Below are 23,981 nucleotides of genomic sequence, written 5' to 3' on the forward strand. Positions count from 1 at the left end.
GTGCAAGCATAACGTGTTCAGCCTGAAATCTGCAGTCGGCGAGAAGTGGAGAGCGAGCACCAGGTTTCGGGGGACGAAAGCTGGACGAGCTTTCCGTTTCTTTCCTTGCGCTTGGGTTCCACGTCACATGAAGAGGAAACCAGCAATGTACGACATTACGAGTACTCCAAAACGGCAGTTTCTTCGGAATAGAAGAAAGTAATTGAAAAGACATCGCCTGACCGGCAGATGAGCGATATGTGCGAACGATTGCCCTCCGACCCAGGATGGATGATAGCGAAATCGGACTGCCTTACCGGGGCCATAAATGGGAGGGAAAATGAGCCAGACTGGCAGAAGGACCCCGGGGTCTCCCGCCTCGTAGCGGTGATGCCATGCGAAGGGTGTGAAGCCCAGCGGCCCCATCGGTGAGCCACCGGCGAGCGCCGCTCTCTTGGCCAAGTGGGCTGCTGCGGGGGCGAGGGTGAGCCAGCTGTCCAGGAAGGAGGCGCCGGGCGATAGCCCCGGCATGGCGGAGTACGAGCGCTCCAGCTGCACTCGGGTGGCCACCTTGGGCCACAGCGAAAGGGTGACGTTTCTCGAGGGATCTAGGTCGCTGTCATGGCCGAGGCTGAGGGCGCTGGTAGAAGCCCTCATCAACTGGGAGAAGCTCTTGGCCACGGAATCCAGGACGTCGTTTACCTACAGTGTAACCAGCGCTCTTATTGGAGCGAATCACTAATCCAGACGTACCAATCAAGAGCAAGAATTTTCAAGAGTGCGGTGAGGGGATAGTTGGTACGACATTATGAGAGCAAAAAATAACTGCGCAAAAGGACGGGACAAGAGAAAGAGAACCACACGGGACAAACGCAGACTGAGAACTGATTTATTCCACCGACTCCTCTTTCCTTCAGCAGCAAGGAAGGGTGCTGGCAAGGATGGTGTGGTAGGGTCTACATCGGGCAAACTGGCCGCTGCGTCAACATTAGATTATTAGAGCATGCAAATTCCTTAGATGATTCAAGGGGGCAGGATCTGCCTAAGCATTGTCACACTTTCTAGCATGATGACAAAGATTGTAATCCGCTTTTTGATAGCACTAAGGTTATCGGACGCTCGAGGGATAAGAAAGAACGGGAAATTATCGAAGCCTTGGAAATCGCGAGATTAGGGCCTGACAAATGTGTTAGCGATGCTTCAGTACACCTGTACCGCGAGGAGTTGGAGTTCCTTGATTCCACGAGATGAGTGTGGCTTTTTTTTGTGGTTGGTGCGTATGTGCTTTGCTGCTGAAGGAAAGAGGAGTCGGTGGAATAAATCAGTTGTCAGTCTGCGTTTGTCCCGTGTGGTTCTCTTTCCCTTGTCCCGTCCTTTTGCGCAGTTATTTTTTGCTCTCGCAAGAATTTTGTGTACCGAATTAACCCGAGCTTACCCGAATTGCCCTTGGCCACAAAATCCAGGACGCCGTTTGTCTAGAGTGTAACCAGCGGTGTTATTGGTGCGAAATCATTAATCTAGACATACCAATCATAAGCAAAAATCTCGTGTTCCGAACTAATCCGAGCTTACCCGAGTTACTCGGCTAAGCTCGGGTTAGTTCGGAGGAGCGTTGCCCACGCAGCAGCCAATGGGTGGAAGCTCGGGTAAATTCGGGGGAGCCTCGCGCCAGCTATAAGCAATGGGAGGAGGGTGCCACGTAACCTTGGGGAGTCACCACAACCTGCTCACCGGAGTGTGACCAAACTTACCACAGTGGCAGGTGGCAGTCAAATCATCGATCGGTAGCGAGAGGCTGCCGGAAAGAGCAGCATGGATTACACAATCCCTGCCGGTGGCTGTGACAGAAACAGCCAACTAGCAGAGCTGCGGCGCATCGCTTAACCGCTGCGCCACTGCGCTCTCTAGGTATGATCTGCGAATGTTGAGTGATCTGTGATCGCTTTCCCACAAGAAATCCCGAGGAAACGAACATTGCCGTTCAGTTCCGGTCGCGGGCTAAACGTGATAATGCTTTGCAAAAAGCTAAAAAAATGCGACTTTCCAACGATGACCTCGGTTCTTCGAACTCGGCCCCCGTTTACGTTGACGAGCATTTATGTCTCACACTGAAGACTTCTTGCTGTGTCAGTCAAGAAAAAAACATGAAAATGGTTGGAAATCTGTTTGGTCACTCAACGGCAGGATTTTCGCGAAGCAGGCTGATGGCATTCCAGCCGTACAGACAACAAATGAGCGTGACGTGGACAAAATTGTTTCGGGGAACGCGGAGAGCGCAGTAGTGCACGTTGATAACGAGTAATACATGTATATAACTTCAAGTACAGAATGGATTATCAAGAGCTTTCTTTAAGGAGAGGGCTGTGTCGGGCTGATTGGTTCATGTTGAATGGTACGGCAAAACAGCGCTGACGGACGGGACGCAAGATGAGACAGACACATGCGCATGTGTCTGTCTCGTCTTCTCCCGTCCTGTCCGTCAGCGCTGTTTTGCCGTACCATTCAGCTTTCTTTACCTTATGAATTCAATTTTCAATACGCATCTTGCCAATCGGCTCTCCATATCAATACACGCTCTGTCAATGGCAAAAAAGATGAAATTGCTCTCCTGCTGGACCAGTTTTCTTCCAAGATTGACATTTTACTGCTATCTAGAACCAGGTATTCACATGGCGGCAGAATGCTCAGTATTCATGGCTGGATCACTCCGCGGTGTAGCATGTCGTTCACCTGTTCAACAATGATGCGGCGCTCGGCGGAAGAGACGCGGTAGGGGCGTTGGCGCAAGGGTCCATGTGTGCCAGTGTCGATATGGTGGCGAACGCTGTGGCACGACCCAACGGTGCTTGAGGAGAGTCGAAGGACGGGCGGAAGCGCTGCAGCAAAGCGATGAGTTGGGCGCGTTGGGGAGGTGGTAGAGCGGCATCGACAGAACGGGAAAACATATCCGGGGAGGACGGGTCGGCGACGTCGGCGGGAGGAGTGAGGGCGTTGATGTCATGGGCGTCAGGGTCATCAAGGACAGGAGAAGCGTCGTCGAGATCGATGACATCAACCGTGCGAAGCGACTCTCCCGGAAGTAAAGTGGTGGAGAAAGGCAACGGGTTCGCGACGTACAGGGCGCCACAACCACCAGAAAGTGTGAGCACGGCATGAGGGAGCATGACAGATTTGCGGTGCGCACAAGAAGGAGAGGGTGAATAAAGGACTGTAGCGTCAGAGAGGGCAGAACAAGTCAGCGGCACGAGAACCGAAGAGAAAGCTGGCACGTCGACGACGTCAGCGTCGAGAATAGGCGCGGCGGTAACAGGGGAGGCGTCCAGGAGAGCATCACACAGCGGTGACAAATCAATTTGAGCACGTGCACATAAAGTGATGGCGTGATGCGCGGACAGAACGTCCCACCCGAGGATGATGTCACGAGAGGAACGGGTGAGAACGAAGAACTCCATCGTGTAGGAGAGGCCTTGGATTACGAGGCGGGCAGTGCACGCTGCCAGAGGGCGAATGGGGTCAGCGCTCGCGGTGCGAAGCGAAAGGTCAGAAAGCGGCGTCATTACTTTTTTTATTGCGACACAAGTTGCGACTAATGATGGACACGGCAAAACAGTGTCAATAAGCGCGTCAACAGTAACACCTTCAACGATCACTTCAGTAACGTTCATAGGAGCGGTGATAAGGCTTGAGACGGTCGTCGACGGCGCAGTTCTTGCCTCCGGAACTGCGGCGCCTAGTTTTCCGCTTGGAGGGGTGGTGACCGGCGGCGCATAGGAGAGATCGAACGGCGTCGGGGAGACGGCGACCGATGGCTTCGATTGTAGGAGTCGGAGCGAGACGGAGAGGGATTCTGAGGAGGCAGAGGAGAAGAGACAGGGACGGAAGGCAACGGAACGTCGTACGTCGGCGGGCGCGCGTAGTCGTGAGAACCGGATCCGCGCGTGCGGCACCAGCGGGCCACATGACCAGCGAGACCGCGGGCATAGAAAATGGGGTGGTCATCTGGGGTGCGCCTCGGATTCATAGGGCGGGGACCGGTTCGAGGCAGAGGATGGTAAGTGAGTGGCAGTGCAGGGACGAGCTGCTACTGAGGGTAAACGGCGACAGGTTGCTCATAAGCAGGCACAACCGGCTGAGGTCGTGGCTGGGCGACTGCTTCAGCATATGTCAACGGTGCAGTGACCACAGGGGGTGGATTAGTGGGCGGCAGGACCTCAGCTACCTGCTCCTGGATGACACGCTGAATAGAAGGCAACAACGATGGCGTTGGAGCGGTTTGGCAGGTAACCAGCGATAATTGACGAGCGACCTCCTCCCGCACAAGCTGCTTCATGTACTGAAGAAGTGTCGGACGATCGTGGGCAGGACCGCCTACTGCCAAGCTCGAAAGGGTGTCGTCCGGGCAAATGGTGCGGCGGGTGACATGTCGTTGTTTGCGGAGCTCGTCGTAGCTCTGACAGTAAGAGACGACGTCGGAGACGGTTTGAGGATCTTTAGACACCAACATTTGAAACACATCGTCCTCAATCCTTTTCAGAATGTGTCGAATTTTGTCAGCCTCACTCATAGATGGATTGAGCCGCTTACATAAGTCAACGACATCCTCGATATAGCTGGTGAAATTCTCGCCGTTCTGCTGGGCACGACTGCGCAGACGTTGTTCGGCACAAAGTTTTCGGACAGCCTGACTGACGTCTTCAGCCGCCCCGGCTGAAGACGTCAGTTAGGCTGGTTTTTAGAGCCGCCCACGTAGTAAAATCCGCTTCGTGGTTGGGAAACCACAAGTTGGCGACATCAGTCAAGTAGAAGATGACGTTCGTGAGCTTAACATCATCCGACTTGTTGCAAGCACTCACGCGTTCGTAGGAGGCCAACCAGCCTTCTGCGTCGGTGTCGTCGGTGCCGCAAAAGACCGTAGGGTCGCGTTGACGGACGGCACTGGACAGATGACAGCGGTGGGGACAGGCTGGGCAAGTTGGGCCGGGGTGTCGGACGTCGTGGTAGAGCCTTGTAGCCGGGGAATAGTGGCGTACGTCCAGGGGAGAACAAGCAGCACCTCCACCAAGTGTAACGTGGGTACTCGCACAGTTAGTATGGACGGCGACAGTCCTTGTTCCAGCGGTGCTGGTCAGCAGGCCGGCGTTCGGAAGCGCAAACCCGAACTTCGTCAGCTTCGTCTTCCTACTTGTTTCTCGCCTTCGTCGGCGCTAGCTGCTGGGGCATCAAACCCCAACCCTCTTTCTTAAGCTGTTATTGCGCGTTAGCCGAACATAGAAACAGGCACCAGCCCCCGCGCAAATAACTTGTGAGGTATTGATAAGCAGCAACCAGACTCTAAACCTCATAGCCTTCTTCTGGCACTTAGCGTGAGAGTATTCGTTTTCTGAGTGCTAAACACCCCAAACTGTATACATTCCAGCGCCTTCGTGAATAGATTTTTGAATCTAAGCCGTTGGCGGAGCACCCACCTGCAAGCGGTTCCTCTCGGGCAGGTGCGTGGCCAGAATGGGGGCCGTGGCGGCCTCGCCCAGCACGGCTTCGGTGGCGGCCAGGCAGAAAGGAGGCGCGTTCTTCTTGGCGTCCACTTCGCCGCCCAGTCGGAGGTAGGCGAGGAGCGGATGCGCTGCCCAGCCCAGCATCTGTGTGGCAAATAAACACTCCGGATTAATTTGCCCACATTACTGTGTGTGGTCTTTCTGCGTCACACAAGCGGAAAAATCCCAGGAAAAAAAAAAGGTCCACGGGCCCGATTCGAACCCAGAAATGTCTCTTTGGAAGCGAGGAACCTTATATGCACGACATGTTTTTTTCTTTATTGCATAGCCACGACGAGTGCAGTGTTACCTGATGGAAGTCTGTGCGACAAGGCAGCAATAGTGGCGGTTGAACATGGAGGCAGGAGAACCCGGGAAATGCCCTTGCGATTCTATGTACCAAAGCTAGCGCAAAACACGACACACACAAGAAAGGTAGACAGGACAACGCGCTAGTGTGTGTGTCGTGTTTTGCACTAGCTTTTGTACGAAGAATAATGCACCAACTAGCCCAGCAACAAGTGTTACTTGAGATTCTAGTTGCACGCCAGAAAGCATACCGGAAGTCACGCGCTTTCCCAACGACTACTGGAAGTCTTTGGCCGCCGGGGCAGCCAATAGTAAAGCTGGGCACAGCTGAATTGTCTGCTGAGCATATGCAAGCGCGCTGAGACGGCGGCCAAGTAAGGAAGGGGGGGGGGGGAGCCGGCTTCAGAAAATGTGACGTAACTGCCTCTCCTTAGTTCGGTCATTCCTTCATGCGGTGGGTCTTTCCACGACGCCATCCTAAATAGCTTGAGCGAACAGAAGGTGGTTGACGTAAACAAACTCCGGCTCCGTTGACGTCATGGAAAGCTGCCGTGCGCTCCCCTATTATACCTTCGCGCGTCGCTGAATTACATCAGCCTCGCGCCACCAGGCAAAACGGGAACTTCCTTGGCGTGTCTCAAACACGCCACTGTTCGGAATAAAAGCCACAAAAGAAGAATAACGAGGTGTCAACAAGACGGCGGTTGAGCAGAAGTTATGAGTTAATAAAGGAGGGTTGATGTCTGCAGTAGCTAGAAAAATAGCCAAACAGTCATTACTGTGGTAAACTGCTTGCTAGCACATTCAAGAAAGCTCTTGCAGAGCATGACCATTAATTCTTAAGCGCAGTGGTGGGGCACTAAATTCTCACATCTCCCGTCATTACACGCCTAGTGGCAAGCGGCGCATTAAGCCGCTTGCCACTACACACAGTAAAGAATGATGATTAACAGTCTCGCTATTAAGTTTGTTCCAATCAGTAATTTTCCACGAAAAAAAAAATATTTAAAGCAGTTATTTCGCACGTTCAAAGAGGTTATTGTTAGTACATGCCTTTGTCTTGTGTTATACCTTGAGGAGTAAGAAAGATAATTAAAATTATAAACTTCATAATGACGTTTTATGAGCTGGAAGAAAATGTTTAATCGGCAAACACGATTGCGCTCAACGACGCGGGGTAACCCGGGGTAACGGCTGGGTAACCCGGGGTAACGACGCGGGGTAACGGCCATATGAGTTAAAAACAAATCTAGCTACTTTATGCTGTATTCGCTTTAATTTCTGAATGTTTGTTAACGTGGAAGGGTCCCAAATGCATATTGTAGTAACGGACCGACGAGGGAATTGTACGCCAATAGACGAAAACTGGGTGGTGCTACAGCTGGTTGACATCAATCTCCTTTTCTGTGCTGTACCGTTGTACTCTTTCGATGGCTCTCTTGGGGCCATCTTGAAGTAAACTGGCGACATTCCTGAGTTTGCTCAGAAGAGGGAACTGCTTCCACCAAGAATGTGAGAGTGTCGCCTGTGAAAGAGACCTTTCGGTTGGAAAACAAGCTTACGGGGAAACTGACTTACAGATTTCTGCAAATGCCCCATTGGTGGCTCGGCATGCGTCCACTCTTTAGAGAGTTGTGTGTGTGTGTGAGTGGTTTGGGGGTGAAGACAAGTGTGTGAATGCGTGTTCGTGCTTTTTTTTAGTTGAGTGCGTCGTCAAGGGCAGTTGTTTTCTAGCATGCATGCGAGCCGCAACCAGGGTCGTCGACAGCACCTATCGATATTGTGTATTTGCTACATCATTTTCGCCGTTTTTTATTCTCAAAAAAGAGGTGGAGGGGAACAATTGAAATAAAAAGTAACTAGTAACGTGACACCTCACGTTACCGGAAAATGTTAACGTAAGTACGTTACCCGTTACAGTTCTGAAATGGTAATGAGTACGTTACTAAGTTACCGAAAAAAGTAACGCGTTACCGGTAACGCCGTTATTTGTAACGCGTTACCGACAAGGCTGGTTACAACGTTCCTGTAGTGTTTTCCGCCCCTAGAAAGTTTTCATCAATCTGTTCTCAGATGAGCAGCCGGAAGAAAGAAGGCGGCAGAAGGAAAGGAAGAAAAAAAATGAGTGCAGTATCAAACACACAGCCCCGTTCGTTCCTTGTGCCATGGGAGTTGTGTATAAGTTGCCGCTATCCTGTGGTGCAGTGCACATCGGCCAAATCGGGCGATGCGTCAACGGAAGATTAGGAGAACACCGAATATTACTCAGGGGAGATTCCCTTGACAACCTCCCAAAACATTGCCGCACTTGTGGTGCGAGCGATAAGAAGATGCAATGCAAACCGCTCTTTGACAAGACAACAATTCTGTTCAGGCATAGGGATCAACTTGTGCGGAAGCTCATGGAAGCCTTTTATATGCGTATCAGTGGAGATAAATGCATCAGCCAGACTTCCGTCCGCTTCTCTGATAGGGAGTTTCGTTTTTTGGCCAAATCACTCGGGTACTGTTCTTGGTGATAGCTTGGTGTGGTTTGTTTTGTTTTTCCTATTTATATGCGCATGTTTTTGGAATAAAACATCAGTTGTGAGTAGTGCTCGTCCTTGTGTTTGTCCCTGCTTAGTCCTTGTGTTTGTGCGAAATTTTTTCAGTATACATATTAACCAACTAGCCCAACTTTCTGCTCTCCTTCGATTATCTTTTTTCAGTTTTCTTACTTGAGTGGGCTACAACTAAATTGCTTTCGAATAGAGGTCTACAGTCTTTTCAACTATGACAATGTGTAGCCAACTTCCCCGCGTGATTAATTAGTCCGCACTTGCAGTCGTTCTCCCTCAACCTTTCGTTGACACATCTACTTCTTTGCCTCACGTACTGCATGCCGCAGGCCAATCGTATGCAGTAGACGACGTCGGCATCGGAATCCACAAAGCGGTTCTCGTGCTTGATGCTGCAAAAGGGGTCAAAGGAGGCCTCATCTTCCCTGTTCACTTTTATACACAGTGCTGAAAGTTTTTTAGGCGCTGTGAACAGGGCTGGTACATCGTGTCTGCCCACAATTTTCCTTGGGCTGGTTGTGCGCATGCATCATGTACAACCAACTAGACCCCGTCCTCGTCCTCAGTTTAATTTGGACCCTCTTCGTTGGCCTCCACGTTTCTGCCAAATATGTGAATACCGGTAAGATACAGCTGTTGTATGCTTTTAAACGGCCATTCATGGTCTGAAATATTCTGCCATATGTGCTCCACCCCATTCAAATTCTTCTGGTTGCTTCGCTCTCGCGATTCGGATGTGCGAGCACTATCTGCCCTAAGTAGACGAATTCCCTTACCACTACCAGCCCCTAGCTGCGAATTGTAAACTGCTGTTCGCTTCCGAGGCTGTCGAAAATTACTTCGGTTTTCTCCATATTAGTTTTTAGACCCACCGTTCTGCTCTACATGCCTAACTCATTTATAATGCTTTGCATTTCATCCCCTGGGTTACTTAACCCTTATACCAAACTGCTCCCAATCCAGGCCTCGGAATACTTTCTCTAAACAGGCGGTCAACAGCATCGGCGAGATCGTGGCGCCATGTCTGACACCCTTCCATCCTAGAATTTTAATACTCTGAGTAAATATTGATACATGCATTCGAAGAAGAGACAGAAGTAGCGCATGCGCTAGAAGAGGAAGAAGTTAGTTGGCTCTCTCGCGCGCGCTCGAACCACTAGGGGACCGCCGCAGGTTTTTTCGTCTCTGCGCGGGTGTTCTTTTTGGCGTCGCACGCTACAGTTTGGTGGAGCAGTGCTGGGTACGCTTCCCGACCTGCAAACTCCGTACAGCGTCACTACGGACCTCACACCGGTTCACCAGCGACCCAGCCGCCGTCTCCGCGGAGAGTCGCCTGAATTTGGGCCCCTTCCCCCGCCAACAAGGACGACGCAGCCTCGACCGCCGAGTCCAACTGACATGGCCACTGACACCAGGACCCAGCCGCCGATCCAGCCTCTACCGTCGAGTCCAACTGCCATGGCCGCTGACACCAGGCCCCTGGCGCCGATCCTTTGCCACCCACCGCGAACACCGCCATCTTTTCACGGTGACGTGTTCGAAGACGCTGAGGATTGGCTGGAGACGTTCGAGCGGGTCGCACGCTACAACGGCTGGTGCGACGAGCGCAAGCTGAATAACGTCTACTTTGCCCTGGAAGAGTCTGCTCGGACGTGGTTTGAAAACCACGAGGCTACACTTCCCACCTGGGAGACGTTTTGCCGGAGTCTCCTGGCTACGTTCCCCAACGCTGACCGCCGGGAGAAGGCCGAAGCTGCGCTGCACTCCCGAAATCAGCGCACGAACGAAAGCGTGCGCATGTACACCGAAGACATGACCCGTCTTTTCAAGCGCGCCGACCCCAACATGACAGAGGAGAAGAAGCTGCGCCATCTCATACGTGGGGTTAAGCAGGAGCTGTTCGCGGGCCTCGTGCGCAGCCCACCCCGCACGGTGGCGGAATTTCTAACCGAGGCGACCACGATGGAGACGACGCTGCAACAACGGGCCCGCCAGTACAACCGGGACATCAACTGCATGGTGCCCGAAGGCTTTTCGTCGTGTCTCGGCGGCAGTGCAGACACCTTGCGTGAACTAATTCGCTCCGTTGTCCGGGAGGAACTGCAACGGATCCATCTGCCTCAGGTTGCACCTGCGCCGCTGGCAGCGCTGTCCGAAGTTGTCAGGGACGAGGTGCGACAGGCTGCGCAGGCACCACCTGTCCCCGAAGCGCCATCCCGGTTCGATGACCGACCCACGTACGCATCTGTTGTACGTCGCACGACAGGCTACGGTCCCATTACCCCAACGCCTGGCGTGAGCAACATCGGCACATGTCACGCAAGCGTGCCTGGCTACGGTGTGACCCCGTCGACCTCCGCGAGTAACATCGCCACGTATTCTGCAACCGCATCTGCTACAGCTGGGCCACGCCCTCGCAAGTCGGATTTGTGGCGTACACCGGACCGCAGGCCTCTCTGCTACCACTGTGGGGAGCCTGGTCACCTCTACCGCGCCTGTCCGTACCGCCAAGTGGGCCTTCGCGGTTTCCATCCCGACGCACCCTGCCCTCAGAACGGCGAACGACCGCATGAGATTGCACAGCATCTCTGGGCACGCCAGAACCCTGCCTACTCTGGAAGGCGCGAGTCCCGTTCCCCTTCGCCTCTCCGTTATCGCTCTTCCAGCCCTGGCCTCCAGAGTAGCTCTGCTGGCCGTCGCTCGCCGAGTCCGCGTCGGGAAAACTAACACCAGCGACCTCTGGAGGCAAGGCCGCTGACGTCGGGACGTGTCAAGATCCTCCATCGCGGAACCCTCGAGCCGACGATACCCGGACAGAGAGAGGCAGCGACAGTATCAGATACGCTGCATCCGATTTGCGTGTGACAATTGATGGCACTGACATTACCGCGCTGCTCGATACTGGTGCTGATTACTCTGTTATGAGCCGTGCCTTCGCTGGAGAACTTAAGAAGGTTCTGACACCGCGGACGGGGACCCCCATTCGCACCGCTGGTGGCCACCTAATTTCCCCTGTGGGCAAGTGCACGGCTAGAGTTGGGATTAGTGGTTTTACGTACGTTGGTGAATTTGTCGTACTCCCCGAGTGTTCCAGAGACTTGATTCTGGGGATCGACTTCCTGCAGTCGAACGGCGCTGTGATTGACTTTCAGGAGGCACGTGTCACGTTCTCGACCAAACAGGCCGTGGCGCGCTTTGACTCCCGCGATCCCTGCAGCAACGCTCTGCGCATTGTCGAGAACGACGTCACGGTGCCGCCGCGGTGCAGTGTTCTGGTGCTCGTGCGGAACGACCTCTTTCATGACTACGAGGGCCTAGCGGACAGCCATAGTCCACTGCTGCTTAAGCGGGGACTTGCCGTTGCAAGAGGTCTCGTCCAACTACGTGACGGCCGCACCCACGTCCTCCTGACTAACTTTGCCAACGAATATCAGCACCTGGCCAAAGGCATGGCTATTGCCTTCCTCCACGACGTTGCTGAGGTTCCAGGTTTGTGCACCGTGGGAAGACCCTCTCCGGAGTATGCTGGCCCACATCACGTTCTTCAGTCAGTCAGAATAAATCCTGCCTTGCCGTCGGTTCAGAGGGATCTTCTGTCGGGCCTCTTGGCAGAATTTGCGGACTGTTTCGCTACGTGCTCGAAGGTCGGCCGAACTCCACTCGCCAAGCATCGTATCATCACTGACGAGACTACGCGACCCGTCTGCCAGCGCCCATATCGTGTTTCCCCGGTGGAGAGAGAAGCCATTCAGAATCAGGTTGCCGAGATGCTTGCAGACGATGTCATTCAGCCGTCCACCAGTCCGTGGGCATCGCCTGTGGTTCTTGTCAAAAAGAAGGACAATACTCTGCGTTTCTGCGTGGACTACAGGAAACTTAACAGCGTGACCAAAAAGGACGTTTACCCGCTGCCCAGGATAGATGACGCGCTCGACCGATTGCGGAACGCCAGATACTTCTCGTCATTGGATCTTAAAAGCGGGTACTGGCAAATCGAAGTGGACGAGAGAGACCGGGAGAAGACGGCTTTCGTGACGCCTGACGGCCTCTATGAGTTTAAAGTGCTCCCATTTGGTCTGTGCTCAGCACCGGTTACTTCCCAACGCATGATGGACACTGTCCTCTCCGGCTTGAAATGGCAGTCCTGCCTGGTGTACCTGGACGATGTCGTTATATTTTCGCCCACCTTTGACCAACACTTGGAGCGGTTGCGCATTGTGCTACAAGCGCTCAAATCCGCGCAACTCACCATCAAAGCCGAGAAATGCCATTTTGGCTTTGAGGAACTTCGCTTTCTTGGTCACGTTGTCAGCGCACAAGGTGTTCGCCCGGACCCTGACAAGACTGCTGCCGTCTCAGGTTTTCCACGCCCAACTGACAAGAAGGCCGTTCGCCGGTTTTTAGTCCTGTGCTCCTATTATAGGCGCTTTATTCAAGATTTCTCGAAAATCGCAGAACCGCTGAACGCACTGACCCGTGACGACACGCCCTTCCTGTGGGGGACCGACGAAGAGGCTGCATTTGTCGAGCTTCGCAGCCGTCTGCAAAGCACTCCGATACTCGGCCATTTCGACGAGCATGCTGCCACGGACATCCACACTGACGCCAGCAATGTTGGCCTTGGTGCAGTACTGATCCAGTGGCAAGACGGTGCAGAACGGGTCATCAGTTATGCTAGTCGGACACTTACGCGCTCCGAGACCAATTATTCTACGACGGAGAAAGAATGTCTTGCAGTGATATGGGCCATCTGCAAGTTCCGACCGTACCTCTACGGACGACCCTTCCGTGTGGTAAGCGACCACCACTCCTTATGCTGGCTGGCGAGCCTCAAAGACCCCTCAGGACGCTTGGCTAGATGGAGCTTACGCTTGCAAGAATACGACTTAACAGTAGTTTACAAGTCTGGCCGCAAGCATCAGGATGCGGATTGTCTGTCGCGCGCGCCTATCCCAATCAATACCGAAGAAACCACCGATGATTTTCCTTTCCTGGGCTCTGTTAGTACCACCCAAATGGCGCAGCTTCAGAGGGCGGACACGGAGTTGGCGCCGCTCATCGATTACCTCGAAGGCAGTGAAGCTCCCATTCCGCGTGTTTTTCTTCGAGGGCTTCACACCTTCACTTTACGGTCTGGTGTTCTCTACAAGCGCAACTTTGCCAACAGCGAAGAAGTGTTCCTACTTGTCGTACCATCACAGCTGCGGTCTGAGATCTTGAGTGCCTGTCATGATGCACCATCCGCCGGCCACCTTGGAGTCAGCCGTACACTCGCGCGGATTAGACAAAAGTATTATTGGCCCAGGTTACTCCCATCGGTGCGGGCCTACGTCAAAACATGCCGTGAATGCCAACGTCGGAAGACTCCTCCATTGAAACCGGCCGGATTTCTTCACCCCGTCGATCCACCGAAGACCCCTTTCCATCAAGTGGGCATGGACCTCCTTGGCCCATTTCCGAAGTCTTCGTCTGGAAAGCGTTGGATAGTCGTTGCGACTGACTACCTCACACGGTACGCTGAGACCACGTCTCTTGCCAAAGGCACTGCTGCTGAAGTGGCGCAGTTCTTCGTCCACAACATTGTCTTGCGTCATGGAGCACCCGCCGTTGTTGTTACTGACCGGGGAACTGCTTTCACGGCCCGCTTAACCCAGTCCGTGATGACTCTGACGCACACGAGCCACCGACGTGCTACGGCGTATCACCCGCAGACAAACGGGTTGGTAGAGCGACTCAACCGCACACTAGCCGACATGCTATCAATGTACGTTGACGTCGATCATCGAACTTGGGACGCCATTCTGCCGTACGTAACGTTTGCGTACAACACCGCCCTGCAGGAAACAACCCGACTGACCCCCTTTCAGCTTGTCTTCGGTCGCCAGGTGACCACTCCGTTGGATGCTATGTTGCCCGTCGACCCTTACTGCGACTCTGACGCTGACATCGACGTAAATACCTTCGTTCAGCGTGCTGAGGAAGCGCGTCAACTGGCCCGCCTGCGCATCCACCGTCAACAGGAGGCTGACGCCACTAAGTACAACTGTGGACGCCGTTTCGTCAGTTATGCTCCCGGCGACCTTGTGTGGATTTGGATACCTGTTCGTCGCCGCGGGCTCTCTGAAAAGCTGCTGCGCCGATACTTCGGCCCTTACGAAGTAGTGCGCCGCATCAGTGATGTGACTTATGCAGTTGCTCCCGCCCCGACAGCTTGTTCATCGCGCCGGTCGCACCGAACTGAAGTCGTACACGTTGTTCGCATGAAGCCTTACCACGACCGGCTAGCTGACTGAACTGCGGTCCACTGCAGCTGTGTTCTACCCTTTCGCTGACTTTTCACTCCCAGCCGCATCGTGTCGATGCTGCAGAAGAGGGGGGCAGTGATACATGCATTCGAAGAAGAGACAGAAGTAGCGCATGCGCTAGAAGAGGAAGAAGTTAGTTGGCTCTCTCGCGCGCGCTCGAACCACTAGGGGACCGCCGCAGGTTTTTTCGTCTCTGCGCGGGTGTTCTTTTTGGCGTCGCACGCTACAATATTTATTCATTGCCTCTTTCTGTGTACTCTGACGTTTGCACAGCAGCAAAAGACGCATTTATGTGCGAACAAATTGGATTTAAAAATCATCCCACCCTTCCATCAAAACTCATGACGTCATGACCGAAAAGAACGGGTTGCCGGAGTTTTGTAACAAATGTTGGGGTAGCGTAGCCCTCCGGATGCGCACTCAGAAAAGGTTGTGGATGCGCATATATTTCGCGTTTGGTCTTTTGTAGATTTAGAATCTTAAGTTTTCTTTGAGTTCTTCGCGATTAGAATGTGGTAGACTGCAGATAGAGGTAAATTCAAATTCTTCTCAGTGTTCCACTAAATATTCCGCGCACATCGTTGCTTTGTCATAGCAGGAGAAAGGCGGGACGGCAGTGGCACTTTGGCGCCAAATAGTGTCAGTCGCTTTGTCAAATAGCGAAATTGCTCATTCATTGTCTGTGCAGGGCAACGATATGAGCTGAAGCTCAGGAAAGGACTAGAGTATTAATAGAGTAGACAGGAGAACGGCACAAGAGAAAATTCGAACGCGAATTTCTGAACCTACGCTTCCACTATGCTCCATGCGTACTAAAATAGCCTGATGGCATCGAGAGCTTAATTCAATTTTTACTTTTCTTCCACTTCATCAGTACTGGTTGCTTAACGTATTCGATTATTACAGATATTCGGAGTTAAGAAGCACGAGGAGGCCTCTAGTTCGCAGTGGCCGTATACCAAGGCGGAGGCAATAAACTCACTCAGAGTGCAAAAATTATATTTTTCCAGAATTGAAACTGTGAGTGAAGCTCACCTGGGCATCCAAACCCATGCTTTATGTAACTGGAATTATAGAGTAGCACCCGTGCCACTCTTAGTGACAAAGAATGAATAATGAATACGCACCTGGACTACTGTCCACCCAATGACGTCCAGCAGCTGGTTGCTCGGGTTGCCGGAGAGAATCTTGCCCAGCGACTCGCCAAACCGCGAATTCCACACCGACGCCGTTGTGTTTTCGTAGTCCTGGAAACAGGCGTCATAAAGAAATGTATAACTACGGGAATTCACTTTTGTGAGCTGCTGGGAGGCACTGCCGGTCTCAATTTTCGATCCTCCTCTGTTCGCGAATGCAAATGAGTTTGAGTTTATTAACAATTTAGTTCTCAGTACAGTGTACTGAGAAACTAAGGGCCAGGAACAAAAGGTAGAAAACCGGTACCTGGCTGGGTCCCCTGACCCCATAACAAAGTTGATAGCGATGCACTCTGAATAGCCAAATCATGAGCTAAGGAAGAAATACATACAAACCACTTAGAACGAAAACAATTCAACATGACGTTTGAACTTGTGCACAACACTCGTGCCAATATTTGAGCAAAATGAAATCTGTTTCAACAGAACCCTGTGAAGAATCCACCAGAAAAATGCAGAACCCATCAGGAGAAAAACTTGTAATCAATAAGGTACAAAAAATAAGTATGACGAACATAAATCAAATCTAGTCCATTCCACTCAAAAGCAGTCATTACAGAAAAGTCACTCGAAAAAAAAGTACACATTATAAAATTCACAATAACTGTGAACCAAACTACAACTACACAATGAAAATGAGAGAAATAACCCTTAAATAGGCCGTGAACGTGACTTTCGGCGTTTGCGAGAAGCAGATTTCATGTTGCAGAGTGCCTCCCGAGTGAATTTTTCGCGAAACGAATTCCCCTGGGCTCGCTGAGAAGTTGAGTGCATTGTGCGTATCTTGAGTGACAAAGACAAGAGAAAATGAAAGAATACAGACCACGAATACTGCTTTATTCAAGACTGGCACCATTGTTTGCTTTTCAGCCATGTCGCAGGGCGCTCGTGCCATCCTCAAGGATATATGTTTTTGTGCCGGAAAGCGAACTCTTGGCCTTCGTTTTCAAAACCTTTTGTTCTTCAGACGTGCCGTAAGTGCTCCACTAAATGAACCAAAACTAGAACTTAGCTCGAAGACCTTCAAACAAGAACGTTCATGTGGAGTACAGTCAAGTCAATCGTGTTTCATCGTTTGCAAATTTTGGAAGGATACATGCATTTTAAGAGAGCATAGTAAACAGGACTGAAGTATAAATAAGTGCGTTCTATTGAGCCCTTTCTCTTGCCCTAAACTGGAATTTAACCTTCGACTTGGGCCTTCGCGAGCATCGCCTTGCTTTTCAAGGGCGACCGGATAGAATTGCAGTGGACAAGGAGGTCTGCACCAAAACTACGGTTTCGCATAACATTGCCGCATTTCCCGTATATACCACGCCCTTTTCTCGCTCGACAAGCTTCTCTTCCGGTTTATATTTTAGCCAAATGCAGTCATTCGCAAGGAGCACAGGAGCTACAAAGTTCGGTTAGAAATCACCTGCCTAGGTGTTCTCGGAAATCTAGCATGGATTTCCGGCTGATATTCCAGGGACTGAAAACAAATTTTTAAGGCGGAAGCCTTTAATGTCTCATCGTTGTAAGCAGCAGTTGTCGACAGAAAATGTCACGCTTTTCAATTGGTGGAAACGGTCGTGACGTCACAGTGCGCGAATTTCAAACGAGCCAATTGCACTTTGGCTAGTAACCATGCAACCAATTGAAGGGATCGTATAGTGATCCTCCAATTAAGTGGGACTGAGCTTAGTTAATTGCGTAATTACCCAATTAGCCTAATTAGCTTTACTAGTCAGGCCATATAAATAAATAAAACCGATTAAGAAATTGGTCGAGCTCAGGAATCGAACCTCGGTCTTCGGCGTGAGAGACGAGCATGCTATCCACTCCGCCATGCCAGCTCGATGGTTTGGAATGAACAAAGGCGCGTCTAGTGAATACGGTGTCTTCACGCACTCTCATCCTCCTCCATTCCCTTCCCGCGAGATTTAGGTGTCCACCGACAAATGAGAGACAGATACATTTCCTTTCCTCAAAAACCAATTTACTTTACTGACGAGCGAGGCGTAGAACCGAATGGGCGATGGCGTTCTATGGACTCCTTGGCAGCGTTGCAAGACGCTGTCGCGTTCCACTCTGAGGGGAATCAGTGACCACACTTTAGGTCAAAAAAGTGCCCCTCTGAATTTTGTGAGACAGTTACTGCGTAATTTCCTTTCCTCAAATACAATTTTCATTTTCTTCATTACGGCTCCTCTTTATCTATCCTCTTTCACTCCCACTTCCTCCCTTCCTCTACGGTGCGGTTCAGGTGTCCACCGAGATTTCCTTTCCTAAAAGGCCGCGGCGGCTGAATTTCTTGAAGGCGAAATTCTAGAGGCCCGTGTGCTGTGCGATGTCAGTGCACGTTAAAGAACCCCAGGTGGTCGAAATTTCCGGAGGCCTTCACTACGGCGTCTCTCATAGCCTCAGTCGCTTTGGGACGTTAAACCCCAATAAACCAAACCTTTCCTCAAAAAGCGTTGCGTTCAAAGGGCAAGGCATCGCGCTGAACGGGTGGTGTTCCGTGGACTTCCTGGCAGCGCTACAACGCGCTGTCGCGTTCCACTCCTAAAGGCGAAGCTTAAGCGTCATTAATTAGCAGTTAATTAGTAGTCAGGCATTAATCAGTAATTAACCATTAATTAGTGATTTGCCATCACTTAGTAATTAGTACTCAATTATATGTGACGCCACCGGTGCCACAGAAACAGCGAAGGTGGTGCGGAAAACGCTTCCGCCTCTACCCACTTTAGACAGTCAAAGTGCCCCCTGAATTTTTTCAATGCAAGTCGTCCATGAACTGCTGGTGTCACAAAATTCGGCGCAAGCTTAAAGAAAGAAACAAAAAGAACAGCGCCGCGCAGAAGGCCCTCGCCGGCGAGCGTAGTAAAACAGGGGAGAAGGAAACCCTGCTGAGCGACTAGCCCTGTGTGCGTGGCTGCCCCCTCCACCACAGCTCGCCGACGCGCCGCGCGGGGGGATCACCGTCGATTGTTCTAGAATGTCGGAGATGCTTCTACTCGAAACGGGCGGAGAGGGCGTAGCCTTGCGTGTGCTATGACATGCCCTCCACCTCTTCACTCGCGTGTCGGCGGCGGCGCCACAACCGAAATTTCTCGATGCTCCTCGAAGCCACACCTGGCTTTTGACCAATGAGGATGCGCACCCGGCTCGATAAGAAGGAGACTGCACAGCCGATACTGTGTCTGTCTATGAAGCAGACAGACACGTCTGTCTACAGACAGACATGGACAAGCTTATATAAGAAGGGTATTGACCGCTGTCGACTAGTTCGAGCCACCGTTTAAGCTTTTGAGAAGCGCACCCGCTCGACTCCCGGGACAACACCACTCGCCCAGCCAAGGCCCAACGAGGCAACGTGCGCCAGTCAGCGGGACAGCATCGTCGTGAACCTCTGATTTAATTTCATTTATTTTATCCTTAAAGGCCCTAGGGCATTACTTAAGGAGGGGCTGCAACTGATATAAAATAAGCATAAAAAACGCACGCAAAATGAACATACACTACACACTTCAAAACCTAAAGAGAAAAAAATTAAAGGAAAAGGATAAAGGATTTACATGTGCAGTGAAAGCATACAAAGAAAAAAATTCGCTTGCGGCAGCGAGCACAGATGAACGTCTTTGAGCAAAGATGGTAAAAATGACAAAGTATTTACGTATTCTGAAGGTTCTGCATGAAAGGACTTTGAATCGTTGCATAAAACTATGTCGTTAGGTAGGGCATTCCAGAGCATTGGGGAAAAATGAACTATTCATTGCTAATGTACGGGTCATGATACCGGCTATGGGGTGGCTATGGCTAAGGCGACTTGAAGTTCTTATAGGGGATTTTAGAAGTTGGTGTCTTGAAGCTAGATGGTGGAAGAAGTGGTGAAGCAGGCAAAGACGCGAGATTATGCGGCGTGATTCAAGCGATGGGAGGGAAAGATAGCGTTTGAGTGCAGTGATGCTAACTTCCTGGAATATTTTGAGGTGATATACCTGGCGGCGCGATTTTGGATGGCCTCGATTTCGGCGGAAAGGTATGCTTGAGGTGGATGCCAGATAGATGATGCGATTTCAAGTTTAGGGTGGATGAATGTTTGATAAGCCAGTTTTTAACATCTGGAGATGCTGATTTCAGGTTTCGCCGGAGATAACCTAAGACACGTGAGGCATCGGAACATATCGTTTGGGCGTGAGTTACCCAGTGACGATGTCAGACGTAAACCAAGGTACTTGGAGGATGTTGTTGGAGCAATCGGAACCGGGTTAATGCTGTAAGTCTGCTGGATTACAGCGCGCTTGCGAGAGAATGACAAGTGTTGGCATTTTTCAAAGTTTAAAGGCATGAGCCATCGGTCGCACCATGTAGCAATTGCATCAATGTCTTTTTGCAGGAGGTGACTGTCGGTGGGATAACGAATGGGGCTGTATGTGACGCAGTCGTCTGCAAATAGTCTCAGCTTGGCGTTTATGTTAGCTGGAAGATCGCTGTTGTAAATTAGGAATAGCAGTGGTGATAAGCCTGCGCCCTGGGGGACACCTGATGTAACATTAGTGAGAGGGGAGCGGTAACCATTGCTTAAAGGTGCACTGAAGAGGATTCTGAACTTGTCTTTTTGCCGCGGGAACTCGATCTACACGTTCCTAGCATTCTTAGAAATTGCGACTTATTGCCCTGTATGGCCGATTTCCCTAATTAAATCGACTTAACGCCCGGCTCCCGCCCCTTTTTTTTTAATTCTCCCTCGTACGATGGGCGGAGTCGACCAACGCGTGAAGTTCCTTTCAGCCAGCTCCGTGGAGGCTTTGCTTTCGCTTTATTTTGTTTTTTAGGTTTCCATGAATAAATAGTTTCATTCGCAGATAATATAGCCGCAAAATAAGTCCGCAGAAATAAAAATACGCGCGGACTATTTGCTACTACGGACTACTACGTATTACTCCGCTGATGGCAGAGCGGCAAGCCGCCACGGGACTGGGTGAAAGGCACTCCACGCGTTGGTCGACTTTGCCCACCGTACGATTCGATTTAATTTGGGAAATCGGCCATACAGGGCAATAAGTCGCAGTTTCTAAGAATGCTAGGAACGTGTAGATCGAGTTCCCGCGGCAAAAAGACAAGTTCAGATTCCTCCTCAGTGCACCTTTAAGGTAAACTGCATGCGTCCATTAAGAAATGTATCAATCCAGGTGATAGGGTTGTCAGGAATGCCTAGGGAAGAGAGTTTTCTGAGGAGGTGTGATTGCAGAACACGGTTGAAGGCCTCTAAAAATCTAAAAAGTTGGCGTCTATTTGAAGGTTGTCGTCCATTAAGGGAAGGATGGCATGTGTGAATTCAGCCAATTGCGTTTCACACGAGTAGTTTTCACGGAAACCGTGTTGGTGAGGCTAAAAGAAGTTAACTGAATCCAGGCGGTTCACTAGATTGGACGATATAACATGTTCAAGAATTTTTAAAGGAATGCTCGTTAAAGAAATAGGGCGATAGTTAGAAGGATTTGTGCGGTCATCTTTTTAAAGATAGATATGATTTCGGCTATCTTCCAATCGTAGGAGATTTTTCCGGATTCTAATGATTGTGTAAATTTTCGGTGCAGTATCTGGCTTGAGGCTAGACTAGTGTTTTTCAGGAGTTTACTGTTTATGTGGTCACAGCCAGATGATGAGGAAGTCTTGTGAGAACTGAATAGATTTTCTATTCCCGTCGCGGTGACTGTGATTTGAGGCATGGGCATTGTTGAAGTGGTTGGGGAAATATTTGGACTGCAAGCAGCTGAGGAGAAGACTGAACAAAAATATTTATTTAGAAATGTTGCGCACTTTTACTGTCTATTGGATCACGATCAGAGTCTAAAAGTTCAATTCGATTCGATCGTAATTTATGGGAAAGAATGCGCCAGAATTTATTAGGGTTGGATTCTCTAATCTTGTCGCACTTACACCTCGCCACTCTTCTTATGACATTAGAAGCTGTGGCTCGTATGCAACCCCAGAAATCAGAACCAACTATGGTTTTATGATGCTGGGGTCTATCTTGCCTCGGTTTCTAAACACACCTTTGTCTAATGAACTTAGTACCATGTCCCTGTCTTCTATTCGCAACCTGTATATCTAACAACACTGCTAACTAAAGCTTTATTTTTTTGCTGGAAAGCACCATGCTCGAAATGCTGTTTGTCATAGTATAAAAATATAGTCTCTATTTCTACAGTAACTGGTATTATCAATATATGACGTGTTCGTCTATATGTTGCTGTCATGCCGAGTTATTTTGTACCGAGTGTTGTTTCAATTTTTTACCCTTTAATGCTCATACGTCAGTCAATGTTTATGTACTTTTTTTTTCGTGCATCATGTGCTGCTGCCAACATTCAGCGGCGGCGAGGCTTGTCAAGCAGTGGTGGAGCACTGCTTTTTTCTCGCCATCCTGAGCTTTTTGCTCGAAAAACTGGCACAAACATATGGAATAAAATGAAATGAGTATAGAATGTAGGTCGGTAAGAAAAAAACTTTATGGCGGAGGCTAATTTTTCGTTATATTCTTTCGGGCATTGGTGGTACCGTTCCCACGCTCCTGGCCGGTTATGCAAGTTAGCAGTTCTATAAAGCCGTATTTTCCTATTAACAAGACATTTCAGTTCTCTGTTAAACCATTCGTTGTTAGAATCAGATTTTACGCAAAACGACGGAATGTGCTCATTTTTCAACAAAAGGACCGTGGTCTTAAAAAGTTCCCAGTTGGTATAAACCGAGCGAGTTTGATAAGCAGTTTGGAAAGAGCTGTAAAATTCCTATAAAGCATGATTGATGGCATCGAAATTAGCTCTTTTGTAGTCGGTGATCACTTTTTTTGATGAGGACCGTTTCATAACGGGTAAAGAAAGACGGATGTGAAGTAGGTTGTGATCGCTAATGCCTGGTAGAACGGTTATAACTTTTGCGTCGTCAGGGGAAGTTGCCAGGAGTAGGTCAAGAATGTTGTTTTCTCTTGTTGTGCATGTAATGACTTGGTGTAGGTTGAGGTTAATTGTTAAATCACGGAATTGTTTTGAATCGTTGGAAGATGACCTATTGAGCACTGAGAGTAAGGGCCAGCTAATGTTCGAGAAGTTGAAATCGCCAAATAAAAAAATAGGGGAGTTAGCAAATTTATTTTTGATGTTGTTTAAGGCACGGCCAAGAGTGTCAAATAGAATGAGTCGCTATCCGGTGGCCTGTAGCAAATGCCGAGAACAATGTTCTTTGCGTTGTCGTTCAAGCATACCCACATGAGTTCGAGGGTGTCGTCGGTGCTGATGTGAGGCGATGATAATATCTTCTTAATAGCTATGAGGACGCCACCATCTATTCTGTTTTTCCTATCGTGCCGGTATATTGTGTAGTGAAGATAAGGGGAAAACTTCGTCGGACTCTCGCAGTGCCCGGTGAACAAACTGTGTTTTGTTTGTTTGCCTCTCTCTTGTGTTAGTTCACTTTAGGTGCGATAATTCTTTTGTACTGTAATCCCTCTCAAATGTAACTTTGGGCGAGTTGCATTGTTTTGTTAATCACTTTGTATGCGCTTGTACTAGTGATTGTGAAATCCTCTCTACCGTCTCATTACTGTATAAACTTTGTTTTGTTTGTGAACCTTTGGCTCCGACCCATTCTCTGGCTTGCAACCAGCGAAAGCTGGGCACCAAATGACCAAAAATCTCTTGTCACTTGGTAGCTAGTCTCTCCTGAGCTTGAAACGTTCAGTCGAGGGCATCTCCTTTGAGTCCGAGACCGCTACCCCCCCACATTCTAAGGGTGTCTGGGAACTTCACGCTTAAAAGTGCGCGAGTTTGTTGACAGCTGGTAAAACTGTATGTCCTGCGCTTATTGTTCGCACTTTTGCTTTGAACAGACTAACGTTGAAACAGCTTGTTTGGTGAGCTTAACAGCGGTTGGTGTAACACTCACTCATTTTAGTAGAGCAGAACGTTGGGCCTGTTATTGTAGCGACATATTAAAGAAAGCTTTGGGCAGAATAACACAAGACGGAGGCAGAAACAGGTACACACACACGAGCGCAAACTTCCAACTCCATTTTCGGGAACGATACATCACCTTAAAAAGCATAAAGGGTGCAAGCGT

At 50.1% G+C, this 23,981-nt stretch overlaps 1 protein-coding gene across 1 annotated transcript in view; it reads right to left on the bottom strand.

The window, feature by feature from the left end:
* Positions 1 to 23,981, bottom strand: part of LOC149326696 (neprilysin-1-like) — a 45,495-nt gene that overhangs the window by 497 nt on the left and 21,017 nt on the right. The window contains exons 5-7 of the mRNA XM_089562506.1: positions 15,810 to 15,929; positions 5,445 to 5,615; positions 297 to 681 (exon numbers count right to left, since the gene is read on the bottom strand). Coding sequence (XP_089418632.1) covers positions 297 to 681; positions 5,445 to 5,615; positions 15,810 to 15,929 — 676 coding nt within the window. The remainder of the gene's footprint in view (positions 1 to 296; positions 682 to 5,444; positions 5,616 to 15,809; positions 15,930 to 23,981) is intronic.

This window comes from Amblyomma mixtum, chromosome 10 (assembly GCF_055824585.1).
Source record: "Amblyomma mixtum isolate Tamu chromosome 10, ASM5582458v1, whole genome shotgun sequence".
NCBI classification, from domain to species: domain Eukaryota; kingdom Metazoa; phylum Arthropoda; class Arachnida; order Ixodida; family Ixodidae; genus Amblyomma; species Amblyomma mixtum.